General features: G+C 32.8%; 1 protein-coding gene across 2 annotated transcripts in view; it reads left to right on the top strand.

The window, feature by feature from the left end:
- The window catches only part of LOC135836612 (uncharacterized), a 196,816-nt gene that overhangs the window by 164,330 nt on the left and 8,754 nt on the right, over positions 1–23,732 (top strand). For both annotated transcript variants that reach the window (XM_065351551.1, XM_065351550.1), the window contains 4 exons: positions 5,102–5,447; positions 9,089–9,285; positions 10,485–10,741; positions 18,590–18,743. In XM_065351551.1, coding sequence (XP_065207623.1) covers positions 5,102–5,447; positions 9,089–9,285; positions 10,485–10,741; positions 18,590–18,743 — 954 coding nt within the window. The remainder of the gene's footprint in view (positions 1–5,101; positions 5,448–9,088; positions 9,286–10,484; positions 10,742–18,589; positions 18,744–23,732) is intronic.

Below are 23,732 nucleotides of genomic sequence, written 5' to 3'. Positions count from 1 at the left end.
GATAGTAAAATTGACCGTCGAGAAAATAACCTTGTAATTTTTAATACCTTAAGACTTTGCCACGCAGTACCCAAATTTTAAGCTTAAATGCTCTAAAAGCATGACTACTCCACTCTTACGTATTACTCACGTGATGAAAAACCACCTCTCACACATGTACATCGAAACCCCCAGAGTATACTCGTATCCGATGGTACAGCTCGCGACGTCATTCGAATAATTTCACCACAATGGTATTTTTTTTTATCAGCTCGCTACATAGAAATTGTGGTCGTGATTCGATGATTTTAACGTTTTCCCAATACCCATCGTTTTATGTACCACAAAAAGCGATAACTATTGCGATAAATTTTTTTAAAAGCTCTGAACGCCATTCGAGACATTAGGACGATACATATATATATACGAGCACCCTTTTAGAATTATTATCACTGTATGGAGTATTTTTCTTGTTAAAGTACGACTCGATATCGGAGTTGATTAATTACCACTGACGCGTTGTTGCTGCGTTTGGTAGGTACCTCTAGCACTACTCGCAGAGTAAGTAAAATATTTTGATCGAGTGTTTCGGGAATTGAGCCTGTATCGATGGTAGTTGATTTTTTTCACTCTTCTCACATGGTACTCGTACCATACACGCGTATATATTTTTATCTCTTGATACGTTCTCGCAGAGGTATCCTTGGAAACATCGCAGAGATACTTTTACACCGTCGAAAAAAAAAAGAAATATTACACGTTGGCGGCGGCGTTTTATATGTACAAAACTAGTAACTCTCGTTACCTACTTATAGGTTTTTCACTTTAGGCTTACTCAATATAGTACAAGGGTATGCTTCGGTAATTCAGTGTAAACCTGTGTTTGTATGTAGGGTTAGTGTAATATGTGATTTAATGGCTATATAACCTAGACACACACAGGCTACATAGTATAATGCTTCATTGAAAGCTAAAGGGTATAAGAATGGGGAAGTCAAGTACACTCGAATGAATGAATACCCATCCTTTGCAAAGCATTGTTACCTACGTAGCTAAAAAGTTGTTAGGGCGTTGTTGAAAATTAACAAACACCTACAGGAAAATAATGTGTAATACTTTATACGTTTCGAGTAGGTATAACCTGTTGCATAGATTCATCGAATTATGGAAATCCATTTGCACGTCATTCATCTTGTTTGACAAAATTGAACCTTTTTCAGATTGTCAAGTACGAGTATTATCAGGTTGGTTACAAAAGTACGAAAAGCTAAAAATGGCCAAAGTATCCGTGTTTTTTAGAAAATAAAAATAATGAAGCATGATCAAATTTACATTAGCTCATTTTTTAACACTTTTTGAAATTTTGTACAGTTTAGAAAGAACATTATCAGATTAAAAGAACACTTGTAAATCTCTCCATAGCAATTATTTACAACACTGAATTTTATTTTTGGATTTTTGAAAATTTTTGAAAATTAATAAAATAAAATAAAGTAACATCACTGCGGAAAATTTTCACCGTTTTCATAAAATTTTTCATTTTAAATTACTGTCTATATTCTATATTTTAAACGAGAAACAATTTCAGTGTGAATCCGAACTTTTACATTTTTTTCTTATTTTTTTCCGTTAATGTATGTATTTAACCTTTCCAACTCGAAAACAAGCACTTTTGAGTCATTCCAGAGCTTCAATCTTTCTGCCTTTTACAAAATTGTCGGAGTCTCACTTCTTGCTAGAAATTGTAAAAAATCTCGCCTTAGATCAAAGTTCTAATAAGTCTTAATTTTTTCGCCAAAAGTTAAGTAAGTAAAAAACTCGCTTCCTTTACCTTAAAATTAAAAATAAAGTCTTACTTTTTTTGACAAAAATTGCTAAAAAGTATCATTTTTTAAACTAATTGACATTTGCTAAAATCGTCACAGTTTTGATCATAACAGGCAGACAAATGACCTTGGGAAGCCAGAGAGATGGGTCAATCACCTTGAGAGGTCAAACAAGCAGACATATGTCCTTAGGAAGCCAGACAGGCGGATCATAAGACCTTAAGAGGCCATACAGAAAGACAGACGACCTTGAGAAGCCAAACAGATGGATCATCACCTTATAAGACGCCAGATAGGCAAACAGACGTACTTGGAAAGCCAGCCAGGTAGGTCAATGACCTAAAGACGGCAGACATATGACTTTTGGAAGCCAGACAGATGGGCAAATGACCTTAAGATGCAAACCAGACAATCAGACGACTTTTGGAAGCCACACAGATGGGTTAATGACCTTAAGAGGCCAGGCAGAGAAACAGAAGTCCTTGGAAAGTCAGACAGATGGGTCAATGGCCTAAAGACGGCAGATATGTGACTTTTGGAAGGCAGACCGATGGGTCAATGACCTTGAGAAGCCAAAAAGGCAAACAGACGTTCTTGGAAAGACAAACATGTAGGTCAATGACCTTAGGAGGCCAGTCAGACGACTTTTGGAAGCCAGACAGATGGGCCAATGACCTTGAGAGACTATTAAGGATGATATGTAGACGATCTTGAGAAATCAGACAGACAGGTGAATGACCTTAAGAGTGCCATACATGAGGACAAATGACCTTGATGCCAAAGAGATGGGTCAATGACCTTAATAGGCAGGACAGGCAGACAGTCGACCTCGAAAGGTTAAACCCATTTTTTTCATCAGAAATTGCCAAGATCGAGTGTCACATTTTTGCCAGTCATTTTCAAAAACTCCTGTTATTTTTTCTAAAATTGACCTAACGTGTTCAAAAATTTTAATTTTATCATCTTTGCAAAATTTTTTGCTTTTCAAATTGTTGCTTTTTTGCAAAAAATTCCAAAAATTTTTACTTTTTTTCAAGTTGTTTAGAAATCTCTCTCTTTCGAGCCGGAAATCTCAAAAATTCCTTTCTTTAGCTAAAATTTTGCAGAAATTCTTACCTGCTTGCCAAAAATTGTCAAAAGTTCGTTTTTTCTTCAAAAAGTTGCAAAATAAGTAGTTGAACTTTTCAAAAATTATAAATAACAAAAAAACAATTCAGTTCATACCTAATAATCTGTGATTTTTCCGGTAATTTTGTAAAAAATTAGGTACAATCTCTGCTAGTACTCGTTCATGCATCTTAGAAATTACGTACCTAGAAATTTTCCAAACTACTTACCTACTAGGTATGAGAATACGACACGGGAGAAACTGCATTTTCTTTGTTTGTGTTTAAGTATCATGTAATGTTCAAAATTAAGCCTGAAGAAAAAAGAAAAACAGAAGCTTGGGAGGGGTGGAAAGGAAACAAAAATGGCCAGAAGAAGGGCATACTCCTAAATGTTGCCTTAAAATTTCAGTCTGATTTTCCCTCCAGGGTAGGTACCTTTTTTTAAAACATAATATCGTAACATTAATACCTAAGTAATACGTATTTATGGCAAATTGGGAAGGCATTAATATTTCTTACGAATAATTTTTTATGAATAATTTTCCATGCCAATGAATTCAAACTTTTTTTTTCAATCTTTCAGCCAAGTTTGGAGAACTTGTAAAAAAAAGTTTATTAAAAATTTGTATTCTATACAATACATGATCACATTTTTGAAAAAAAAAAGAAAAAATATGACTGTGTTAGCAGTACGATGATGATCCTCGGTTCAACATTTCGTTCAATTCGTTCCATCGAATCTGATCATATGTACATAGGTACCTACATTGTGTATTGAGATTATAGTGATTAAAGTCAATTCACCTAGTACAAAGCATTTATTAACAACTACAGGACACCTTGTATACTACACCTACCCATTCCTGCGAAAGAGCAAGTTTTTCTAAAATTGAAACAGGGACTGCTATGCTCATTTAACTGCGGTTTGTTGGCACAAGCGAATAAGCGACGATGCAACAATGGGGAAAACGTCGAGATTGAAAATCATTGATTGCTCTCGACCTAATGACATCGTTTGTCTTATATTTATGTTTGAATATCGGTATCGTGTTCCAACTCCAACTGCGAAAAGTTCTTATGTATTTTAGCATAAAAGCGAGTAATATTATTTTCAAATCGCGATAATGAACGAACACACAGCTACGTTGTACGAATTAAATTAGATAATGTCGATGCATAAGTTAGGCTATATACCAGTGAGTCGTGTATAAAATATGAATTTTGGCATTTATCTGCGAGAAAGAAAGTTTTTCGTTCTAGGTTCAACTATGGTTTATATAAGTAACTACCTATGTTGACAAGATGGATAAAAATAATGCCTTTGGTTTGTTGTAGATGAAAGCTCGGTAGAGTACTGGGTACATAACGCGTTTTGAAAATTAAGTTATATGATAGTATTGTTGAGGGTTAGAAAAATAATAACTAGGTATACCCTTTTAATTAAAGTTACGACCTATATATATATTATGAGGACTCGAATGAGTTTTGTTTTTGTAAAAGTTTAATGAAGTTTTGCTCGCTAGTCAAACTTATCTTAATGAAGAGGCAAAAACGTCATTCTAGCAAATACTTCAAGTACGAATAAAACAACTGTTGCTGCGTGTGCATGCCCTTTATACGAGTACTACCTACCTACCTACCTACCTACTTACCTACCTACGTATTATAGATACAAATACGCATAGACTAATTTTCGTAAACGTATATAAGTCTTTTGTGTTTATCGAGGATATGTACCTACCTATTCGCTTCCATGACCAGTTTACCAACACTTATACGCGTTGTTCATTTACACCGTATAAATTATGTGTAAGGTAGGTAATGTAGAATCTACCCTACCTGCTTGCCACACCGCACATACAATATAGCTACCTCTATGGCAATACGCTATATGTACCTAAGTTTGGCAAATTGGGGTTAATTAGTATGCTTTAGCGGCGTTTTGAGTCGACGATTTATTGCTCGAGATGTCGTAAATTTTCGCAAACCTTTGTAAATACAATGAGTGTGCGGATTTGAATTACGTGCGAGGAATCACGCGATTTTTCCATGTGTTCATTTTTTTGTTTATCGTTGCGACGTTTTGTGTAATGTCCCGGTTCACGATTTTATTTCACAACTTATTATGTACCTACGTCGTCGTCGTTTTAACACGAGGTGTATTTTTAATTTGCTGTTTTTTTTCAGGTTAAATTTACGGCCGAAAGTCCAGCCCAAGGAAATAGGAATTATATTTCTGTGAACGATTTGTACGCTAGAAATTTCACCGATCCTAATGGCGAATTTCAACTCGAGCTTTCAATGGGCCACGTACGAACAGCGTTCGATAGCGAATTTCGAATACCGACCTCGTTCTTAGGCCATCACCTTAGTCATCGTGGACATCATCATCACGGCGCTGTACCCACTTCGACGTTAACTAATATTAAAACACCTTCTGGTACCGTTACCAAAGTAGAAACTTCGTATTTTTCATTCGCCGGATTCGACTGGAATATTGCTCTATATCCGAATGGTATTAAAGAAGCTCATGGTAAGTGTGTGTTTGTTTTTTTATAAGTATATATACATAAGTGCAGTTGAACAGGATGAGTATACATATGGCCGGATTGTCTAAAAACAAACTCAAATGCGAGAGGAAATATTCGAATTACTTAATCATCAGAGCTGTAAATTATAATCAATACAAATGGAAAATCTCAAGGGCAAAAGTTGGTACATTTTCCTAGACGTGTTGCTATCGTGTTTTCAAGAAGTACATATTTGCGATAAGACAAGTTGACAACTTTATACCGTGTCCTTGACATCTCGGTGGCATTGTGATATGCACATCAGCCTCCTGTCATGTCACAGTGAATTAGAAATTATGCCCCAACAAAGGAATGCGTAGTCTAATTGAAATTTTGCTACATTCAGATTTGTGGCATGCTTCAAAATTATCCAAAATACTCGTAGGTAATTAGAATTTTTTTTTTTTAATCTGAAAAGTTGGAAATAAGCTAACAAACATTGTTTTATTTTGAAAATAGAAAATTTTCTAATGAAAAAAATTGATCTGAAAAAATTATCAATAGGTAGCTTGATATGTCTAGTGCCTTCGATAGGAGGGAGAGGGGAAGTGAGGCTCCCACTGCTTCCTAAAAAGTTTGTGAATTTAATTTTCAGAAGAGAAAGTGCAATCGTAATCTTTGAAATTAGCGTGAGAACTACATTTTTGAACAGATGAAAGCAGTACTAATATCGTTTTTGAAGAGAGAGTATACAGACATTTTAGGAGAGAAAATGCGAACTTCATTTTGAGAAGAAAATGTAATTATTGCTTAATGCTATCAAACTTTGCTAATAGAAAAAAGTCTCTAATGAAAAACCTTTCGATCTGAAAAAACTTCTCAACAAGGGAAAAAACCTCTCACCAAAATTTTCTTCCCCAAACAAAATTTGTTTTTGAAATTTCATTTTTAAAGTTAAGTACCTACGTATATTTGAGAAAACTTTGAAGGAAAAAAATGAAATCATCATTTTGTGAAAAAATTCTGTATTGTAAACAATTTACTTTTGACTATAATTTTTGAAAGAAAAAAACGTACCTATTTGCTTTGGAGGGAGGGGATGTGAAAAATGTTCAAGGGCTCTCATTGTTTTGCCCAAGGTCTATTGGCTCTCGACAACACTGGATATTTCAATAATATGATATTCTGACGGAACTCAGAATTATGCTAAAAAGTTAAAATCAGGAAGAAACCACGAGTATTCGGTTACCGAGCATGTAAATTTCTAAAATGCCAAAAAATATCAAGTAGGTAGCCATAATCTGTAAGTGAAGAATATTTTTGAAAAAAAAATGATTTTGAAATGCTTGAAAGTAATTTTAAAAGAATTCTTTCCTGCCAAAGATTCTTCCCGAGAGAAGTTTTCGCCTGTAATTTTTTTTTCCAAATGAGTGGTTCGTTTAAAAAATCACCAATGTCAAAAAATCAAATGTTATGGAAGGCCAAACAAACCTACTTACTCCAATCAAAAAAGAAAATGCGAAAAAAATTTACTACGCTAGTACCTATTAGAAATTTTTCCTACAAAAACGTTGACGAGAGTGTTTTTTTTTCTTCAAATAAACCCAGTCAAAATCTTGAAAGTGAATATGAGAATTTTTAAAATACTTACGTACTTGTGAAAAATTTGACGAAAGCACGATTAAAACAAAAAAAAAACATTTTCGACATCACTTTTCTCGTCAAATTTTTTTTTTGAAAATGGCAATCAAAAAAAAATATTGGAGATTTCAACACAGGTAATTTTTTGAACCATGCTCCTAATATTTTTCTGTTACCAAATTTTTCCCACACGACATTTTTCTTCAACGAGGGAGGTACCTCAAATAGCAAAAAAAATATTGAACCGGACGAAGCTAAATCGAAAAAATATACAAAAATACATTACTGACCAAAATTTTGGGTTCTATAGTGATTTTTAAAATTATTTTTGAAAATTAAATTCGATAAAAAGTGGAAAATCAAAATTCTATGAAATTAATCTAGAAAGTCAAAAATCAGTATCAATTCTATTTTCGACTCCTCAAATCGATTAGAAACAGTTTTGATCCATTTTGAGCAGTTCTGGAGTCCCCAGCAGATTTTTGAAAGTTTAAATTATCATGAAATTTTATCCAATTCTGGCCAGTCTGGTAAAATTTTGGTTTTTTCCTTTTTTGAAGAAAAATTACATTTTCAAAAGGTAATTTAAAATTGAAAAATGCATTTTAGCATCTGAAATTTTGCTGGTGATGTATTTTTGCATGCTCATTCGATTTAGAACTGTCCCGTTCACGAATTAAATTCTACCCACACCTCTTGAAATTCCCATCGATATCTCAGCATTTAAAAATTCCACGGTCGTGGTCAGAATTTTGAAATCAATTCCTCCTACTGTTATGAATCAACCCATCATATCACAAGAAGTGAAGTGCAATCAGGAGAATCGGTACGAAAAGCAAACTATAGGTACTCAAATTTTTGAACTTTTTGAATCATAGTAAAAACAATATACGACTAACCTGCTTCTATTTTTAGAATTCTGATCAAAATTAGGATTTTTAGGAGTTTTTCACTGTTCTTCACTTCTTATTTTCCTGTTTCTCCTAGGTTAATTAGATCTTTTTTTTTTTAATACAAAAACTATGTTTTAAAAGTGCTTTATTTGTTTAAAAATACGTCCCCCTTAAAGAAAGTAATACTCGTACCTGCACTTTCTATTGAAATTTAAGCCTGGCACCTCAGTTATAGTTTGGTTTTCTGGTACATTGATAAGACCAGATTATTCATATCTCAACTCAATTTTTCTTCCACATCAACCTATCTACATAACAGAAAGCAAAAAGCCAGTCCACAATATCATATCATTAGATACTTTTACCTTTACCTACATATGATGCTATAATTAAAACCGAAAAATACCGCACGGTACTCATCCGCATCAGCAAATTATAAAGCTGTAAAAAAGGCAACTTAGTTAACGTTGAACATTTGAAATGAATTATTTTGCGAATTCGCGTTGTAAAAGCGAAAATAACGAACATAATGACAAAGAACAGGAAACGTTAAGCTAGGCAATTTTTACAAATGTTCGTTATTTCGTCGGTTTCTAAAACCACGTCCTTTTTTCCCTACTTATTGCTGTTTCATTCGTGGGCAGTTATTTTTGCTATACCTGTTGGCTGCCAGGTACGAGTATGCTCGACATATTATTTTCGTGCTTTTACGGTTTCCACATCATCCCCTTTAATGAAATTGCAACGCTGCTCGTGTACGGTATGATTTTTGTGTGACTGTTTATTATGTATATCCTTGTATAGGAATAATATAATTTTCTGGTATTTTTCCTTGGAAATGAGCAATAAATTACCTCTGTGTGGTTAAATCTCTCAAGTAATTTGGAGACGTAAAATACGCAGTCAATGACTCCTGACTTTTGAAAACTTAAAGCACTTAGGTAGGTATTGCTGGAATTCTCAATAGGTTTTAAAATTTTAAAAATTGTTTTAACAATTGTATTCAATATTTTCAAAATTCAAAGACCTTTCCATCTCACCTGGAAATTATAACTTTCCGCTCCAGACCCCCCCCCCCCCGATACGCGAATAATCAAAATCATCGTGATGATAATTTCATCTTTTTGCAGGCAGCAATGAAAACAGACTAGCGATATATTTGAACCGCTGCACCGGTTTCGATCACCAATGTCGAGTTCGATATAGCATCATCTTAGGAGATACAGAGAACCGCTTAGACTCCGGTATCGTAGACGATGTTTCAGACTCGGAAGGTAAAAGCTACGGATGGCATCCCAGAGGGAAATACGCCGACTTAGTACGAAAGGTGAATTTACTTTCATTGCCTTCAACTTCCTTCTTTCTTCTTTTGACCTTTTAACAAAATGTCGTAAAATCTCGCCGTAACTCACTTTTATCACTCAATTAATTTTATATTAATTTTAAATCAGAAGCTCGATATTAAATTCATAAAAACACGGCTCGTTTAGTGTAGTAGAAAAGGTACAGATGAACGAGTTTCGGTGCTTTCTCTAGGGTATTTTTCTTCAGCTAAAACATCCTTATTATTTTGATGAAGACACCTGAAAATTTCACGTTCTACCAAGTACCTACTATATTGTTGGCAAAAAATAAATTAATTTCGGACTAATGTTATATTAAAACCATAATTTAAATTTTTCGTATAATGAAAATTTTCTACCTACTTACTGTTGCTAATTTTAAAGAAAACCAAAAAAAAAAAAAAAAAAAAAATACTAAAGATGAAAAATGATTAAATTAGGCTTTGTGGAAAAAAAAATACCAACTGTCCTATTCAAAAGACACCATAGAATAAATGGAAAAAATAAAATGAAAAACTTAGTTAATGTAGGCAAAAACCGTCTCGAATAAAAACCATGATGAATATGTAGCTGAATAATTCTTTTTAAGGCAATAAATGTGTAACGTGTTGGAGCAGCTTACGTTTATTAAAATTTATTGTAGATTAGAAGCTCGAGAAAATACTACGTTATATTGCCAACAAATTTAACCTTGTACGAATGTCGACCCAGTAATGCACGAATGTTCGTAAATATAAAAAAATGCGGAGAAAAAACCGTGGCTTTTGCACACGTTTGTAATGATAAATGCTCGATAAACTGTATTGAAGTATTCGGTTTGGGTGTTGAAAACTAAATTTTCATGTTTATTTTCACAATAAAAATAGCCATTTCAAGGGCGAACGTTCGACAGCAATATATTTTTATAAGCAACAAATACGTCAGGATTATTCTTAAATGAGGTTTAGTACATTTTAAAAATGACCATAATCAAAAAAAAAAAAAATTGAAAAATCGCCAACTTGATTTACTTACTTAAAACGAAGCAAACTCAAAATTTCCATTTCATATAATTTTAATCAAGGAGTCATTGAGAAATCTATTGCATCCAATCCATTTCAGATGAGAAAGCAACGACAACACATCAATACGAGTAATAAGTACCAGTACCTAGGTATTAATGAAAACGGTAATTGTGTTTCAGGGTGCGATTAAAATCCACGTAGAACTGATATTAGCTAATACACTAAGTGAAGTAGTATCAAATATTACGTTCCAACCGATACCACCGAATACAACAAATCAAAACGTTAATCATGGAGTTACAGCTACTTCGGTTATATCACAGTGTTACGATCGCGATAAACAAGGCTGGTCAATTAAATGCGATTGTCACTCGGAGAGTATTAGGATTCATATGGTGTTTAAAGATATTCAAAACGTACCTCGGAATCATCTCAGGTGAGTTTCATTTCCATTATTTCAATTAAAATTGAATAAACATTAGTACCAAGGTTCAAAAGATATATATATTTTTTTTGAATTTTGGTAAAAAATGAAGTTTGAAGAGAAAAATATTAGCTTGTAAATCAGTTTTAATTATCACTGGAGACATTCATGAAGGGCATTAAAGTGATTGAGAAGGGGCCACATTGGACCAGATCTAAAAAATTAGGTTAAAGTTATTTGACATTTGAAGGCATTATTTGATGCAAAACATTGTTTTATCTATTCTCTTCAAATAATAAATGGCTAATTGATGGCTTGAATGGAAGTGGCACTCAAGATATTGGTATTCAGATCTAAAAAATAAGACCATACTTAATTATTCGTGTTCAGCAACTTTGAAAATATATTTTTTTCCCCATCATAGCTCTCAAATTTGAGAGAGTCGCCATGTCCTTTTCAGTAAAGAGGACCCATTTTGAAAGTACGACATTTAAACTGATTGGTAACAAAAAAGTCATTATAGTAGATCAAAATTATTTAATTCGATCAATTTAACAATGCGGTGTTGTTTTGCCTTCAAATCTCTATTACTCGTATATGCGAACTGCTGTTGGTGTTAATAGAATTGCATAACCAGTTTGCCGTAAATACGCGAGTTTATTCTTCATTCTTATCAACTTGAATAAAAAAATTAATTCTGATATTCTGATTACAAGTTGAATTTTGACAGAAGATGTAATTTAATCATTTTTTTTCTGATTTTGAACAGAGTAGGTAATGAATTTTTATGCAAAATTTAAATTTATTAATCATTGTTTTTAAGGCTTAAAATACTCATAAACATGAAAATATTGAGTAAAAAAAATCGCTATTGCAGGTATTTGGCTCTTTTTTTGTGATTTCTCTTTAATAGTGCAGTAAGAATGCCACCCTCACTTTCGTCTCAGCTCTGATGTTTAATTTTTTTAAATTTATGGTGAATTTTAAAAAATCTAAAATTCCCCAATTTTTTGTCAAAGTACGTTTTTTAAAAAAAATGAGTTTTTACTCAGTGAAAATGATGAAAATGAGCCCTGATGAAACTAATACATACATATAAAACTCCTCCAAATCGAATTTCACAATTTCATAGTAGGTATTCGGGAGTTTTCAGTACGACGATCTTCGATTTTTCCAGCATTTTTAAATTTTTCCAAAAAGCGTAAAAATTAATTTGGGCAACTTGAAATTGAGTTTTAACTCGATTTTTAGCAGATCGGCCGAATTAATTTTCACTTCTCCTGGAGAAATTCAGAAATTCTGTAGGAATCGAAAATAGTGCTGGAGGCCCCAGAATGGCCAGAATGGTGTTAAACGATGAAATTCTGTTCGAGAGAGTTTTGGACTAATTTTTGTTGTTTTTATTGAGTAAAAATACATTGAAATAAAAAATATAAGTTGTCAATAAAAATAGTCAGATTTTCAACAATTTGCGAAAAATTGTAAAATTAATTTTTGTCGCTGAAATTTTGATTACTGGATTTCAAAGACACCACAGCAGGTTATCTTGAAAGTTTTTTTTTTTATTATTAGAAGGAGAGGTGGATGGATGTGTGAGGATTCTGGCATTCTTGAGTTTTCAGTGTGATTTTTGTTTTTTTTCAGAATTTTTAAATTTTTCCAAAAAGACGTAAGTCTAAAAACTAATTTGAGCTACTAAAAGTTGAGATGGGTAACAACTCGATCTTTAGCAGCTCAAATCAATTTTAACGTCTCGTGTAGAAATTCAAAAATTCTGCAGAAATCAAAAATGGCCCCAAACGATTAAATTCTGTTCGAGAGAGTTTAGGACTAATTTTCATCATTTTACCGAATAAATACATAGAAATAAAAAACACAAATCGTCAAAAATAGTCAATTTTGGATTTTCAAAAATTCGCAAAAAATCGTGAAATTAATTAGGCTTTAAAATTTTGATTACCGAGGTTTCAAACTACATAGGAATGCTCTTTCCAAGAATTATGGTCTCTTAGGTATCTGAAGTCTGAAGTGGACATCACAGCTGAGGTTCTTTTATAAGTTGTTATTGTTGTTTTTTTAAAAAAAAATTAGGATGAATTGTGAATGGGGAGTGTGAGAGGATTCAAAAAGTTTGATATAATTACGGGTGAAGTATCAATTGGGAGAGGCGATATGTTACTGCCGCCTGCAAGGCAAGTATCCAGATGTTTTTGAATATAAATATACCCACGTAAAAGAATTGCAGTTGCATTGTATTACATCTTTTGTAAAAAGTTCTCCGTCTAATACACCTTATTTGCTGATTTATCAAACTGTTGAACGGGATAACAAGGAAAAAACAGTACATAATACATTCAACATGATTGCATAAACGTATAGGTACTTGACAAAACAGTGTTACACTGATTTTGAGAGAACAAGTGTTTCAGACAATTTTCTCGTTTCAACAATAAAGAAATCAATACCATACCACCCTACCTGAACATAAATGCATTTTGTCGAGTTGTAGTTGAACAGCCTGGTTGCAAGGCTATAGCCTTCATCTTTTGCGAAGTTTGAGAGAGCGTGGTAGGTTATTTTCGAATCGACGAATCCACTATTAAGTAACCACACAATATATGTGTGGGCCGTTAAGCAACCGCTAATCTACTTTATAGGAGTAGTAAATGATGTTCATCGGTAGAATCAATGTTTAGAAGGTATCGAGTATAGTTACCAATAAGTATTTGCGAATAAGGCGAAAAAAGTTCTGGTATTTACCTCGCGCTCGGTTCTCCATTATCTTTATCTTATATACCTATTGTTTCTGCTTTGCGGAAAAATACGCTGCAGGAAAGTTTTAAACTCAGTAATTACTCGAAACGAGTTGTTGAGATGAAGTTTCCATTATTTATACACGATCAAAATGTAAGTAGGTATTTGCAAGTGTTCGCGAGACGTAGACATCGCGATACAATGCAAAACATGATTTGCCTAATGGAATTATACTCGTACTACCTTCAGTGGAAAAATTCTCGGTTGTGGGAGGTTATGATTGGGGGGGGGGGAGAGGGTGTCTTGGTACACAAGACTTGGCGATAATGTAGGTAGATAGTACGATTCGACGATATTATGGATGAATTTCAATGAAGTTTACAAAAAGCTTCAGAAAGATAGAGAGAGAAAGAGAGAGAGTGAATCAATGATATCAAAATCCGAAATACTGTGTATCTGGTGTACTGTTAAATCAAAACTTCAAATAAGTAGTATTAATTTTACGAGTCTTCCTTATACTTACTTGTTGATATTCTGCACCACCAATCGACTCGGATATATATTTCGTTAGAAGTTACTTATAGTACACCTATCTTATGTTACACGAAGCGAAAAGAGTATTTCCAGTTTGAATCTCGTGTTGATATCTTCTGTATCACTGTATCTACTTCTACTCCCTACTCGTACCCATGTCTCGTAGTAGGTACATAAGTACATATCTTCTAATGATACATATACGAGTACCTTCCACGTACAGTTGAATGAATAAGTTTAGAGTTAACACGCGCTAATGCCAATACTTTGCTACGATCGAATCAAAACCACGTGTATATTTATCGGAACTTTGATGTTAAGTTTGAAAATAAAACTCCATTATCATCACGAAGTGAAAACCGTTGTAACTGTCAATTCGACTTTTAGCGCTAGTTTCCACTCTGCAACCGAGAGAATGATAGAAAGAAAAAAGAAAGAATAATCTGGCTGGGTGTTTTGTTCGTTTTATTCGTGTGGTAAACGGGTTTAGTTCTTGCGAAGACATAAGATTCTCTAAAAGCTTGTAAAAATAAAATTGTAATCGGATTACGAGAACGTTGCGATACAAAACTACAGAAGTTACCGTTGTTGCAAAAAAAAAAAAAAACACCATGCTGTAAGTAAGTTGACTGCTGTGTCTGCGTTGAATGCGTTGCATATACTCGTAATATAGCTTTGTAAGGTACAAGTACAGAGGTACCATACCTGCTCGTTATTTTGTGAGCTCGTTCGAGACAAAGTAAATTCAAAGGTTATGCCTTTTTTTTTGCTTTCTTATTGTATTAGGTTCTCATTTGAAAAGCATGTTATTGAAATTGCCAAGTTCACTTTGTTGGAAATTTTCTAAAGTTTTTGGCTTTCTTCTAAAATCCAGACGATTAACGTCTGTTTGTCTATGGAGTAGGTAAATGGTAAATTGAAGTGAGTTAAAAACTTATCAGCTTGGATATGGATTAGTTTTGCGATGTGAAACTATTTGTATTTCGCTGGGTATATGTACCAATTTCTCACTTGCCTACTTTTTCTTCTCAGAGATCGAATTGGTACACTGCAAATTACTTAATATTTTCAACAACCTGACTGGATAACTGAATAACATTTTTCAATTTCTTAAAACCACTGTTCAACTTTTAATTAATTTTTTGTTCTTTTTTTAAATATTTATTTACGAAATGAAAACTTATATTTTTTTTCAAATTATATCAATCCGCACGCTAAAAGTGAAATTATCAATTGGTCGATAGGCTATTACCTATCTATTTTTATTTTTCTTCATTCTGTATTATTTTCCTACGTAATACAGGAAGAAAATTGAGCCCTTGAAAGGCCAATGTAGGCAACTAAAGTTACTTTGTACAGTATAATAGTGATTGCACTTTCACGTAAATGAAACCGAAGGAGTAACTACGTGTCAAAGCAAAAAATTTACAGGTTGGCAACAAAAAATGTTAGTTACAGCTTTGGGGCTGGTAGAAAAACATTCATGGTAATCTGGCACTTTACAACAAGTTGAAGGTCAAAAGAATTTCTTTCCAACATAGCCTACAGAAAAATTGAAAAATTTCACCACAAGTATAATTATTTTTTATCATTTCATTCGGAAGGTTTTTTTTTTAATTATTCAGTGAGGTATTTCCATACAACATTTTTTCAAAATGCAATAAATTCCCTTATGTCTATTTTATTTGCACGAATATTAATTTTGAACATTTTGAAAATTTTCAAAAAAATGTGTTCTGAATAGTATTTTTATGTGTTGGTTATATCTCTTGCCTCTGTAGTGCAATAAATATGCAACTGCTATAACATGATATTAATTTTGGTTGCATACTTATCCCCTTAGAATGGATCTGCACAAACCGCTCAGTTTTTACCCTGGATTTAACGGTTGAAATTCTAATGAAACGTTTGAGATAATCTCAATGTTTCAGAATGAGCAGTTACTTATGTCCACAAGCAGCTCAAAAGCAATTCTTGTTACTACCTTTTAATACACAAAAATATTTTAAAAATAAAACTTGTTCTATTTTATTGAATCAGTAAATTTTATGAAAATAGATTTGAGCAACTGTTGTGTCAGTGGTGGCAATTTTTTTTCATGATTTCATTCATGCACATAATGTCGAATCGGTGACAATTTCATCTAAGAACAAATAGGTAATGATTATGTTTAAATTTTCACTCAAACTTTTCTTTCAAGACATTGGCACTTTTTATTTTTTTCTAAATCGTATTTCAAATCTGAAGCGAACATGAGAAATGAAAATGCGATAATTTTAATATTTATTTTGTGTTTTCTTTTAGTTAGTGGAAACGTTTTCAATTATTGCTGGGTTTAGTTTTTGAAAAAAAAGAGTTTATTCTTTTTTTAAGTTTTTAAAAAATTGTTATTTTAATTTTTTTCAGTAGATAGGTACTCACCGATTAGAAAAATATTTCAATTATATTTTTATAACATATTGAAAGATTTTTTATTTTATAAAATCCAAGGTATCTAGGTACTTCTACCTAGTATCAAGTAATTTTTTTTTGAAAACTGTTTTTTTCTTGAGTTATGATTAGCAGTTCATTTACTTCAAGTATTCTAATCAAATTATCGAAATAGTTAAGTACCAAAAAAATGTGCAGTGACATTACTTTTTAATTAAAAAAAATAATAATAATAAAAAAATGTAATATGTACCTAAGTATTTGTCAGAATATACTTATAGCTAAAAATGATTATCGTATACATATTACATAGGTACCTATATTAAAATTATTATTATTATTTTTTTGAATTGGTGAAAAATTTGTTGGTGTAAGAGGAGTGATTAAGGGGTGGCAATTTTCAAAATCAATTTATTCTGCTCTGTTTCCATTCTCAATTTCAACAAAAAGAATAATTTTTACTGACAGTTGGCCTCGTTTTTTTTTTTTTTTTTTTTTTTTTTTTTTTGGAAATTTGTCACCTAGATACCTTACGTTTGAAATTCAAGTGAGCCTATGATGATACATACATACAAATACAACCTTTTAAATATTGTAGAGCGAGGTACCTCATTGTCCATCTTCTGAGTACATTCTTAATGCTGAAAGCTTTCATCTTCAGTTAATTCTACTTCTTTCACCTGTTCTGTTGTGAATAAATGATTTACGATACTTTCACATTCGATGCTTGCCTTTTTTTGCCATCCTGCTAAGCACTATGAATATGTTATGAAGATTTTCGGTCAGTTATATCGTATGCATTCACGGAGGCAACATGGCTTCGGTAAACGAGTTATCGAAAGATATATTATTGAGAATTTTCCGGCATTTAGACTTGAATGATCTGATATCGGTATGCCGAGTCAGTAAGAAATTCAAATCAGTCGCCGAAAATCCTTTACTGTATCGCGAACTAAGATTCAACCGCGGCCATAGACTCGACGATGTCATTTCCATCTTACGTAAACAAAACGAAGCGATTAACGTTATAAAAATGCAAGATATAACGGATTCGAATACCATATTGCAATACGTAGCACTTTGTACTAATTTACGTAAACTGACTATGAAAGAATGCGACGGCGAACGAGGCATCAAAGAGGTATCGTTCGATAATCTATTCGCTCGTACCAGTATCAAAGATTTAGCTTTGAAGAATTGCGAATTAGAGAAATTTCCGAAACTAAATTTGAAAAATGCCAAGAGTTTGTTGATCATTGACAATACCAGTTACCAGCATCCGTTGGAATACATGAAGGAAATCTTACCATTCGTCAACGACAATAAGAATACGTTAACTTCGTTGAAACTATGCGTCGATAACGTGACGCAATCCGAACAAGATGATTTGTTCGGCGCTGTAGAAAATTGCAATAATTTAGAGGTATTCCAGTACCAGTATCCTCATGTGGACGAGGTAAAAGAACACAATTTTAAAAAGCTGTTCAAATTAAATAATCTGGTAGCTCTTTCCGTAGTCCTTTCGAACGATACCGGGGAAGATACCTATAACGAGTTTCTAAATCGGACCAGCACCGGTAACCTACGTAAAATCGAATTCGGCGGTAATATTTGCTCGTTTTTACCAAACATCGTGAGACAGTGTCCGAATCTGGAAATATTACGATTAATATCGCTTGGAGGTCCGTTTTTGAAAATCAGTAACGAAGATTTACTCAACATGCTGTCCCGCTGTAAGAAACTACGTGAAATTGATATGAAAACTTTATCTGTAAACAATATCCGACACGCGATTCTGCAATTGCCTACATATCTGCCAAATTTAGAACACGCTGAAATTGAAGTAGACGCCGTAGATGAATCAACCGATAATTCGGTTATACCGTTAAAAATCGAATTCAATTTACTGCCAAGGTTCGTACTGGAAACGCAAACCTTGGAGGAATCTACTTCTTATGTGTTGTTTAGAAGCGAAGAGTTAATGCACTTTTTACAATATTGAACCTATAATGTGATTGTTTGTTTTCATTTGTAGACTGGATAGGTATAGGGTATTATATAAAAAAATAGGATGTGTTTTCACCTGTTGTATTTTTATTTTTTATTGATATGATTTTGTGTTGTTGTTGTTGTTGTTTATAGGTACGTGAATTGGACTGCGTATGTTTTAAGATTTCATGGTAAAGCAGGTCCAGTAGAACCAGTACCTTTACCTGGGGCACCATTCAGTCATTATTACGCCCAAGACTCTTCGGATGAAGGAATTATTATGGAAACAGATGTAGCTGTAAAACAGGTAAATACTCACCTACGTGCAGACGATTTGTATCTAATAGTGAAATTCATTTGCTCGTTGATCTACTTAGTGGGTATTTACATGATAATGAACTCGTTCATTTTAAACTTTATTTGCTAAAGTTCATCAACTTGTCATTTTCGAGCTCTCAAATCGCCGTGGATTTTAGGGCGTTATTAGTTTTTCAAAAACTGTATTGCAGCCATACAAAATCAAATTTGTTGAAAATTATTTCACAGCGTTATTTACATCATCTTTTTGGAAAATTGTAGCTCCCACTGGGTAGAAGCCTTTCCAAAAACTTTAAAACGCTTAAGTAAGGTTATCTACGTCCCGCTGACTATTGATACCCAAAATTTCAAAAAAAAAAATCCTACGTTTATAAAACCACAATTAACACCAAGAAAAATCTGTTTATTGTCGAAAATATCAAAATGGCTTGTTCTTTATTTTTTCATCAAAATTGTCAAAAAGTTTTTTTTTGAATGTCTTACTTTTTTTGTCTCAAAATAAATCTGATTTTTTGTCAGTTTTGGTGAAATAATTTTTTTTTAAATTACTTTTTTTTGGCAAAATTGCAAAAAATTCAACTTTTTAAAAAAATGGTAAAAAATCTCACTTTTTAAAATGATTGTAACAAAAAACATGTTTTGTCAAAATTGCCAAAAAAAGTGCTTTTGTCAAAATTTCCAGAAATAATCCATTTTTTCCGCCAAAATCACAGAAAATTTTTTTTTTTTTGGCCAAAATTTCCAAAAAATACCTATTTCTTTTTTGTCGTTCTACTTTTTATTAAAAAAAAAAATCGTTCAAAAAGATCGTTTTTTTGGTAAAAACTGCTGGAAAAAAGACAGTTTTTTTTGTCAAAATTAATTTTTCTTTTCAAAATTGCTGGAAAAAAAGTTTTTTTTTTTTACCAAAATCACAAAAAGACTTGTTTTTTTTTGGTCATAATTTCAAATTTGCCTAGAGCCATACTTTTCGTTTGATTTTGGTTAACATTTCCAGTCTTGCTTTCTTTTTGTCTGTATTTTTTGTTGAAATTGCGAAAAATTGTGTTTTTGTATAATCATATTACTGTAAACTGGGGTAACATTGAAGGATTTTTCAGAATTTTTAATGTTTAGAGGTATGAATGGCGGAGGTAGGGGAAATGTGTGTGGTGCTTTTGATAAAGCTATGTCAGCACTGTACATTTTGGCGTTTACAGAAATTGTCTACCTTTTTTCTGTCAGTCGCAAAAGGCAAAAGAAGTGCCCTTCAAAGTTACCCAGCGTTTGGGGTAACTTTGAAAGCCCCTTGAAATGTGCTTAGCTCATAGGTCAAGAATTATCAAAAACATGAATATTCACTTCTTGGTCACTTTATACGCATCAAGCATCTACAAAATAATCCATATTCACAATTGAATTTATGAAAGAGTGCTCCAAAAAATGATAATTTGAAATTTTTCTAGTTTTCAGGCGTTTTTCACGCATTTTGGCCAATTTGACTGAATTTCATGATTATTCAATGATTTTAGAGCTGTTTTTCAAGTTTTCACACCATTTTTAACAAGTTTTCAAGCATTTTCATGCATTTTTGGCCAATTTTACTGAAATTTCATGATTTTTTTATAGCCTTCAAAGTTACCCCAGTTTGAATATTATTTTTTTACTCCTCCGGGAAGAACTTTGGCACATGAACAAATGCGCTAATTTGTAGTCAGGAGGTGTACCAACACATCTCTAATGTCACTTGACTCATTATTTGAAAATTCAAAATTCCAGACACCAAGCTTTTCACATTAATTAAAACACCACTTTTTTCACTTGCTTTTTTATTGGTGTTGGAACCACTAGTTAAAAATGATAAAATAGGAAAAATAAAACCGCACCCTTCAATGTTACCCCAGATTACGGTACCAAAACTGTTCTCTTGTCAAAATTGCGAAAAATATAATTTTTTTGTAAAAACTGTAAAAAAGAATCATGTTTTGTTAAAGTTGTTTCAAAAAAATTTTTCCAACCAAAATTGCTGAAAAAACTTTTTTTGACCAAAATTACAAGAAAGTATTATTTTTTTGTCGTGGTTTTTATGAAAAATTCCCCAAGTACTAATTTTTTGCACAACTGCAAATAATTATTCTACTTTTTTGCTAAAACTGTAAAGAACTAAAGATTCATTTTTTTGTCGAAATTTGCCAAATGTTTGCAATATTGTAAAAAATCCTGCGTATTTCTTTATCAAAATCGCAGAGAAAGATTCGTAGTTTTTACTTTTTTGTTAAAATTGTTTTAAAAATTTATTTATTTATTTAGTTTAAAGTCACTATCGACAACATTAAGGTCATTAATGTGACATAATAACTTAAAGTAATGACACACTAAAGTAAATGGTATACATTGATATCTTGTAGGAAATTTTGCTTTGTTAGATACTAAAATTGCAAGAAAGTTTTGCATTTTGGAAATTGAGTTTTGGAGAGGATTCATGCAGGGAGTATTAATTTGGGAATTTTGATTTGAGAATTCAGTATCTAGTCAGGAAAAAAGGTTTGAGCAAAATTTATCGGGGTTAGGATATTGCATCGCAGTGATTTCAGTTCTTAAAGAATTAGAAAATTTCAAATAATATTTATATGTACTTACCTACATCTACCAGAGTTTTATTTTTCTATGTAGGTATTAAAATTTGTTTACTTTTCAACGAAATTTGTCTACTGACTTTTGGGCTTTTAGCAGATTATAATAAATAATCTCATCATATCTTACTAATTATAATTCATTCACTAAATGCTTCAATGATCAAAAATTGATTTGAACCTTTCTTTTCTCAAAAAGTGTTCGCCTCTATTTATCTTTGAAATAGCTGCAAAATATTCATTACAAATTTTTCTCCTGACACTCTGTTGCATCTAGAATTTCAGTTTCGTCACTCATTCCCCGGACACCTTGTATACGAGGAAAAACTGAAATTAATTTTTCTGCGACTTTCGTTTGACTTTTGTTTTCTACTTCCCGTCATATCTTGAGGAGGAAAACTTCAATCGAGCTTAAATCTTCCTTCATTCTTGACCTTGAAATGCCGAGAAAAAGGTACCCAGTATTTATTCCTGAAAAACCCTTTGAAATTAATTAAGATCGCCTCGAACGAATTTGAGCCACGTTCATTCTACCATGTAATTTGTTCGGACAAGGGCGATTTAATATAGCTCATACAATTAGGTACTAGCCGAGAAGAGTGGACTATTCGAGTATGAAAACAAATAAGCTACGATTGGCGGCAGGTACCTGTGAAATTTTTATCTCGATTATGAACGACGACCGATTTTGGAATGTTATCAAAAAGGGAATAAGTAGGTACCGCGTTAGTTTACTCGTCGTGGGGGGGGGAGAGGAGAAAGCACGGAAGTACGGGCCAAGTTTTTCATTTTGAGTAAACTATGAAGCGTAGATATATGTTGGTGCGACGATGTACACGACCGTTTGTACGTAGCTATACGTACCACACTCTATTCATGGTTATTGAAAATTCCATAACGAAAACGTCGACGTATTTTGTTCGTAATTCGTATTATTGGAGGTAAAAATATGCGAACATGGTGCGTGGTTTCGCCGGATGGCGGATATAACATCAAATTAATGGAATAAAAATGCAGTATCTTTATTAAAAGCTCGCAGCTTTTATATTTTCGCGGTTTTAGGTTTATTAATTACTTCAGCAGGTAAGGTAACGTCGGCTCGCCGCTGCGTCGTTCGCGCTTCCGTCACCGTCTCCGTCTCCGTCGTGTTTTCTATATACCGCACGCGATGATTAATGTTATACGAAGAAATACGATCTTGGTTTCGTTTGTTTCGTCAAACTCACGTGTACTTTTACCTACTGTTGCGTGGAAGATTAAAAAAATATATTTTGGGAAGTTTTTATTAGGCTGTAGTGCTGTAGAAACAGAACATGTTTGAATTTTGCTGCAATGAGAACTCGTTATCATCTAACAAATTTATAAATTAGGTATAGAGGTACATTCTGCATTTAAAAATTTACCTATTCGTAATCTAGTGAACTTTTAGCCATACATTGTGTATAAGATTTACACTCGAGTTAGGTACGTTATAAATTTTACAATGTGTTTTTGGATTTAGCTTTAGGCTGCGAAAATTTAATGCGTAAAGATGTAGCGAAATTTATTATTCGCAAAGTACCTGTCGGAAAGTTGATTATATTTTATTATACTGGCTTACAGTATGGTAAACTTTTAGAAATTACACTAACTTATCATCCTTAAATACAAAACGAACCCTGCACCGAGGTGAAAGAAGTCCTTGATCTCGATCCATTTCCTTACAATTAAGTGCCACCGATTGAAGTTTCTTTCGAAACGGAAAAACGCTCTAAAGGGTGATTTTCAATTTGCCAATTCGAATTAATCGAGAAGCGTTTTTTTTTGTTTGTTTGTTTTGATTTTACAAAGAAATCGTTCAAAGTTCAAAGTACGGTTCGATTTTCTTCTTTCCACGTGGATTAGCTGTCTAATAAAGGCTAGGGCTTATTTAAAAACTCAAATTGAGTAAATATTTCCTTTTAAGGAGCAATCTATAAATGTAGCAACCAGTACCATCAAAAACTGACGTGGAATTAGACTCAGCGGCCTCGAATTATAGTCAAAAACTATCATAATGAAATGTTTTATTAGATGAGCCATTCGTGTTAATAAAGTTGCATAACCAGTTTGCCATGAATACCTACTCGAGCCAAAGTTTTGGCTGATGTGGTTTTTGAATTATGAAGAATTCATTTCCGATGTCCAAAAAAAAAAGTTTTCAAAAATTGCATTCTCAAAGCGTTTTCTGACTAATTCGAGGTCGCTTTTTGGCTTATTCGTCGTTTTTGAGAAATTTGAAATTTCTATGAAAAAACTGTCAGAGTGTTTGATTAAAAAAACCAACACATTTCGAGTAAACAACGGATTCGGACTCCGTGACCTCTAATTTGTAGTTGAAATTACCA

The sequence above is a fragment of the Planococcus citri genome, chromosome 2 (assembly GCF_950023065.1).
Source record: "Planococcus citri chromosome 2, ihPlaCitr1.1, whole genome shotgun sequence".
Taxonomy (NCBI): domain Eukaryota; kingdom Metazoa; phylum Arthropoda; class Insecta; order Hemiptera; family Pseudococcidae; genus Planococcus; species Planococcus citri.
The sequence above is the reverse complement of the archived record's forward strand: the minus strand, read 5'-3'. Positions and strand labels throughout refer to the sequence as shown.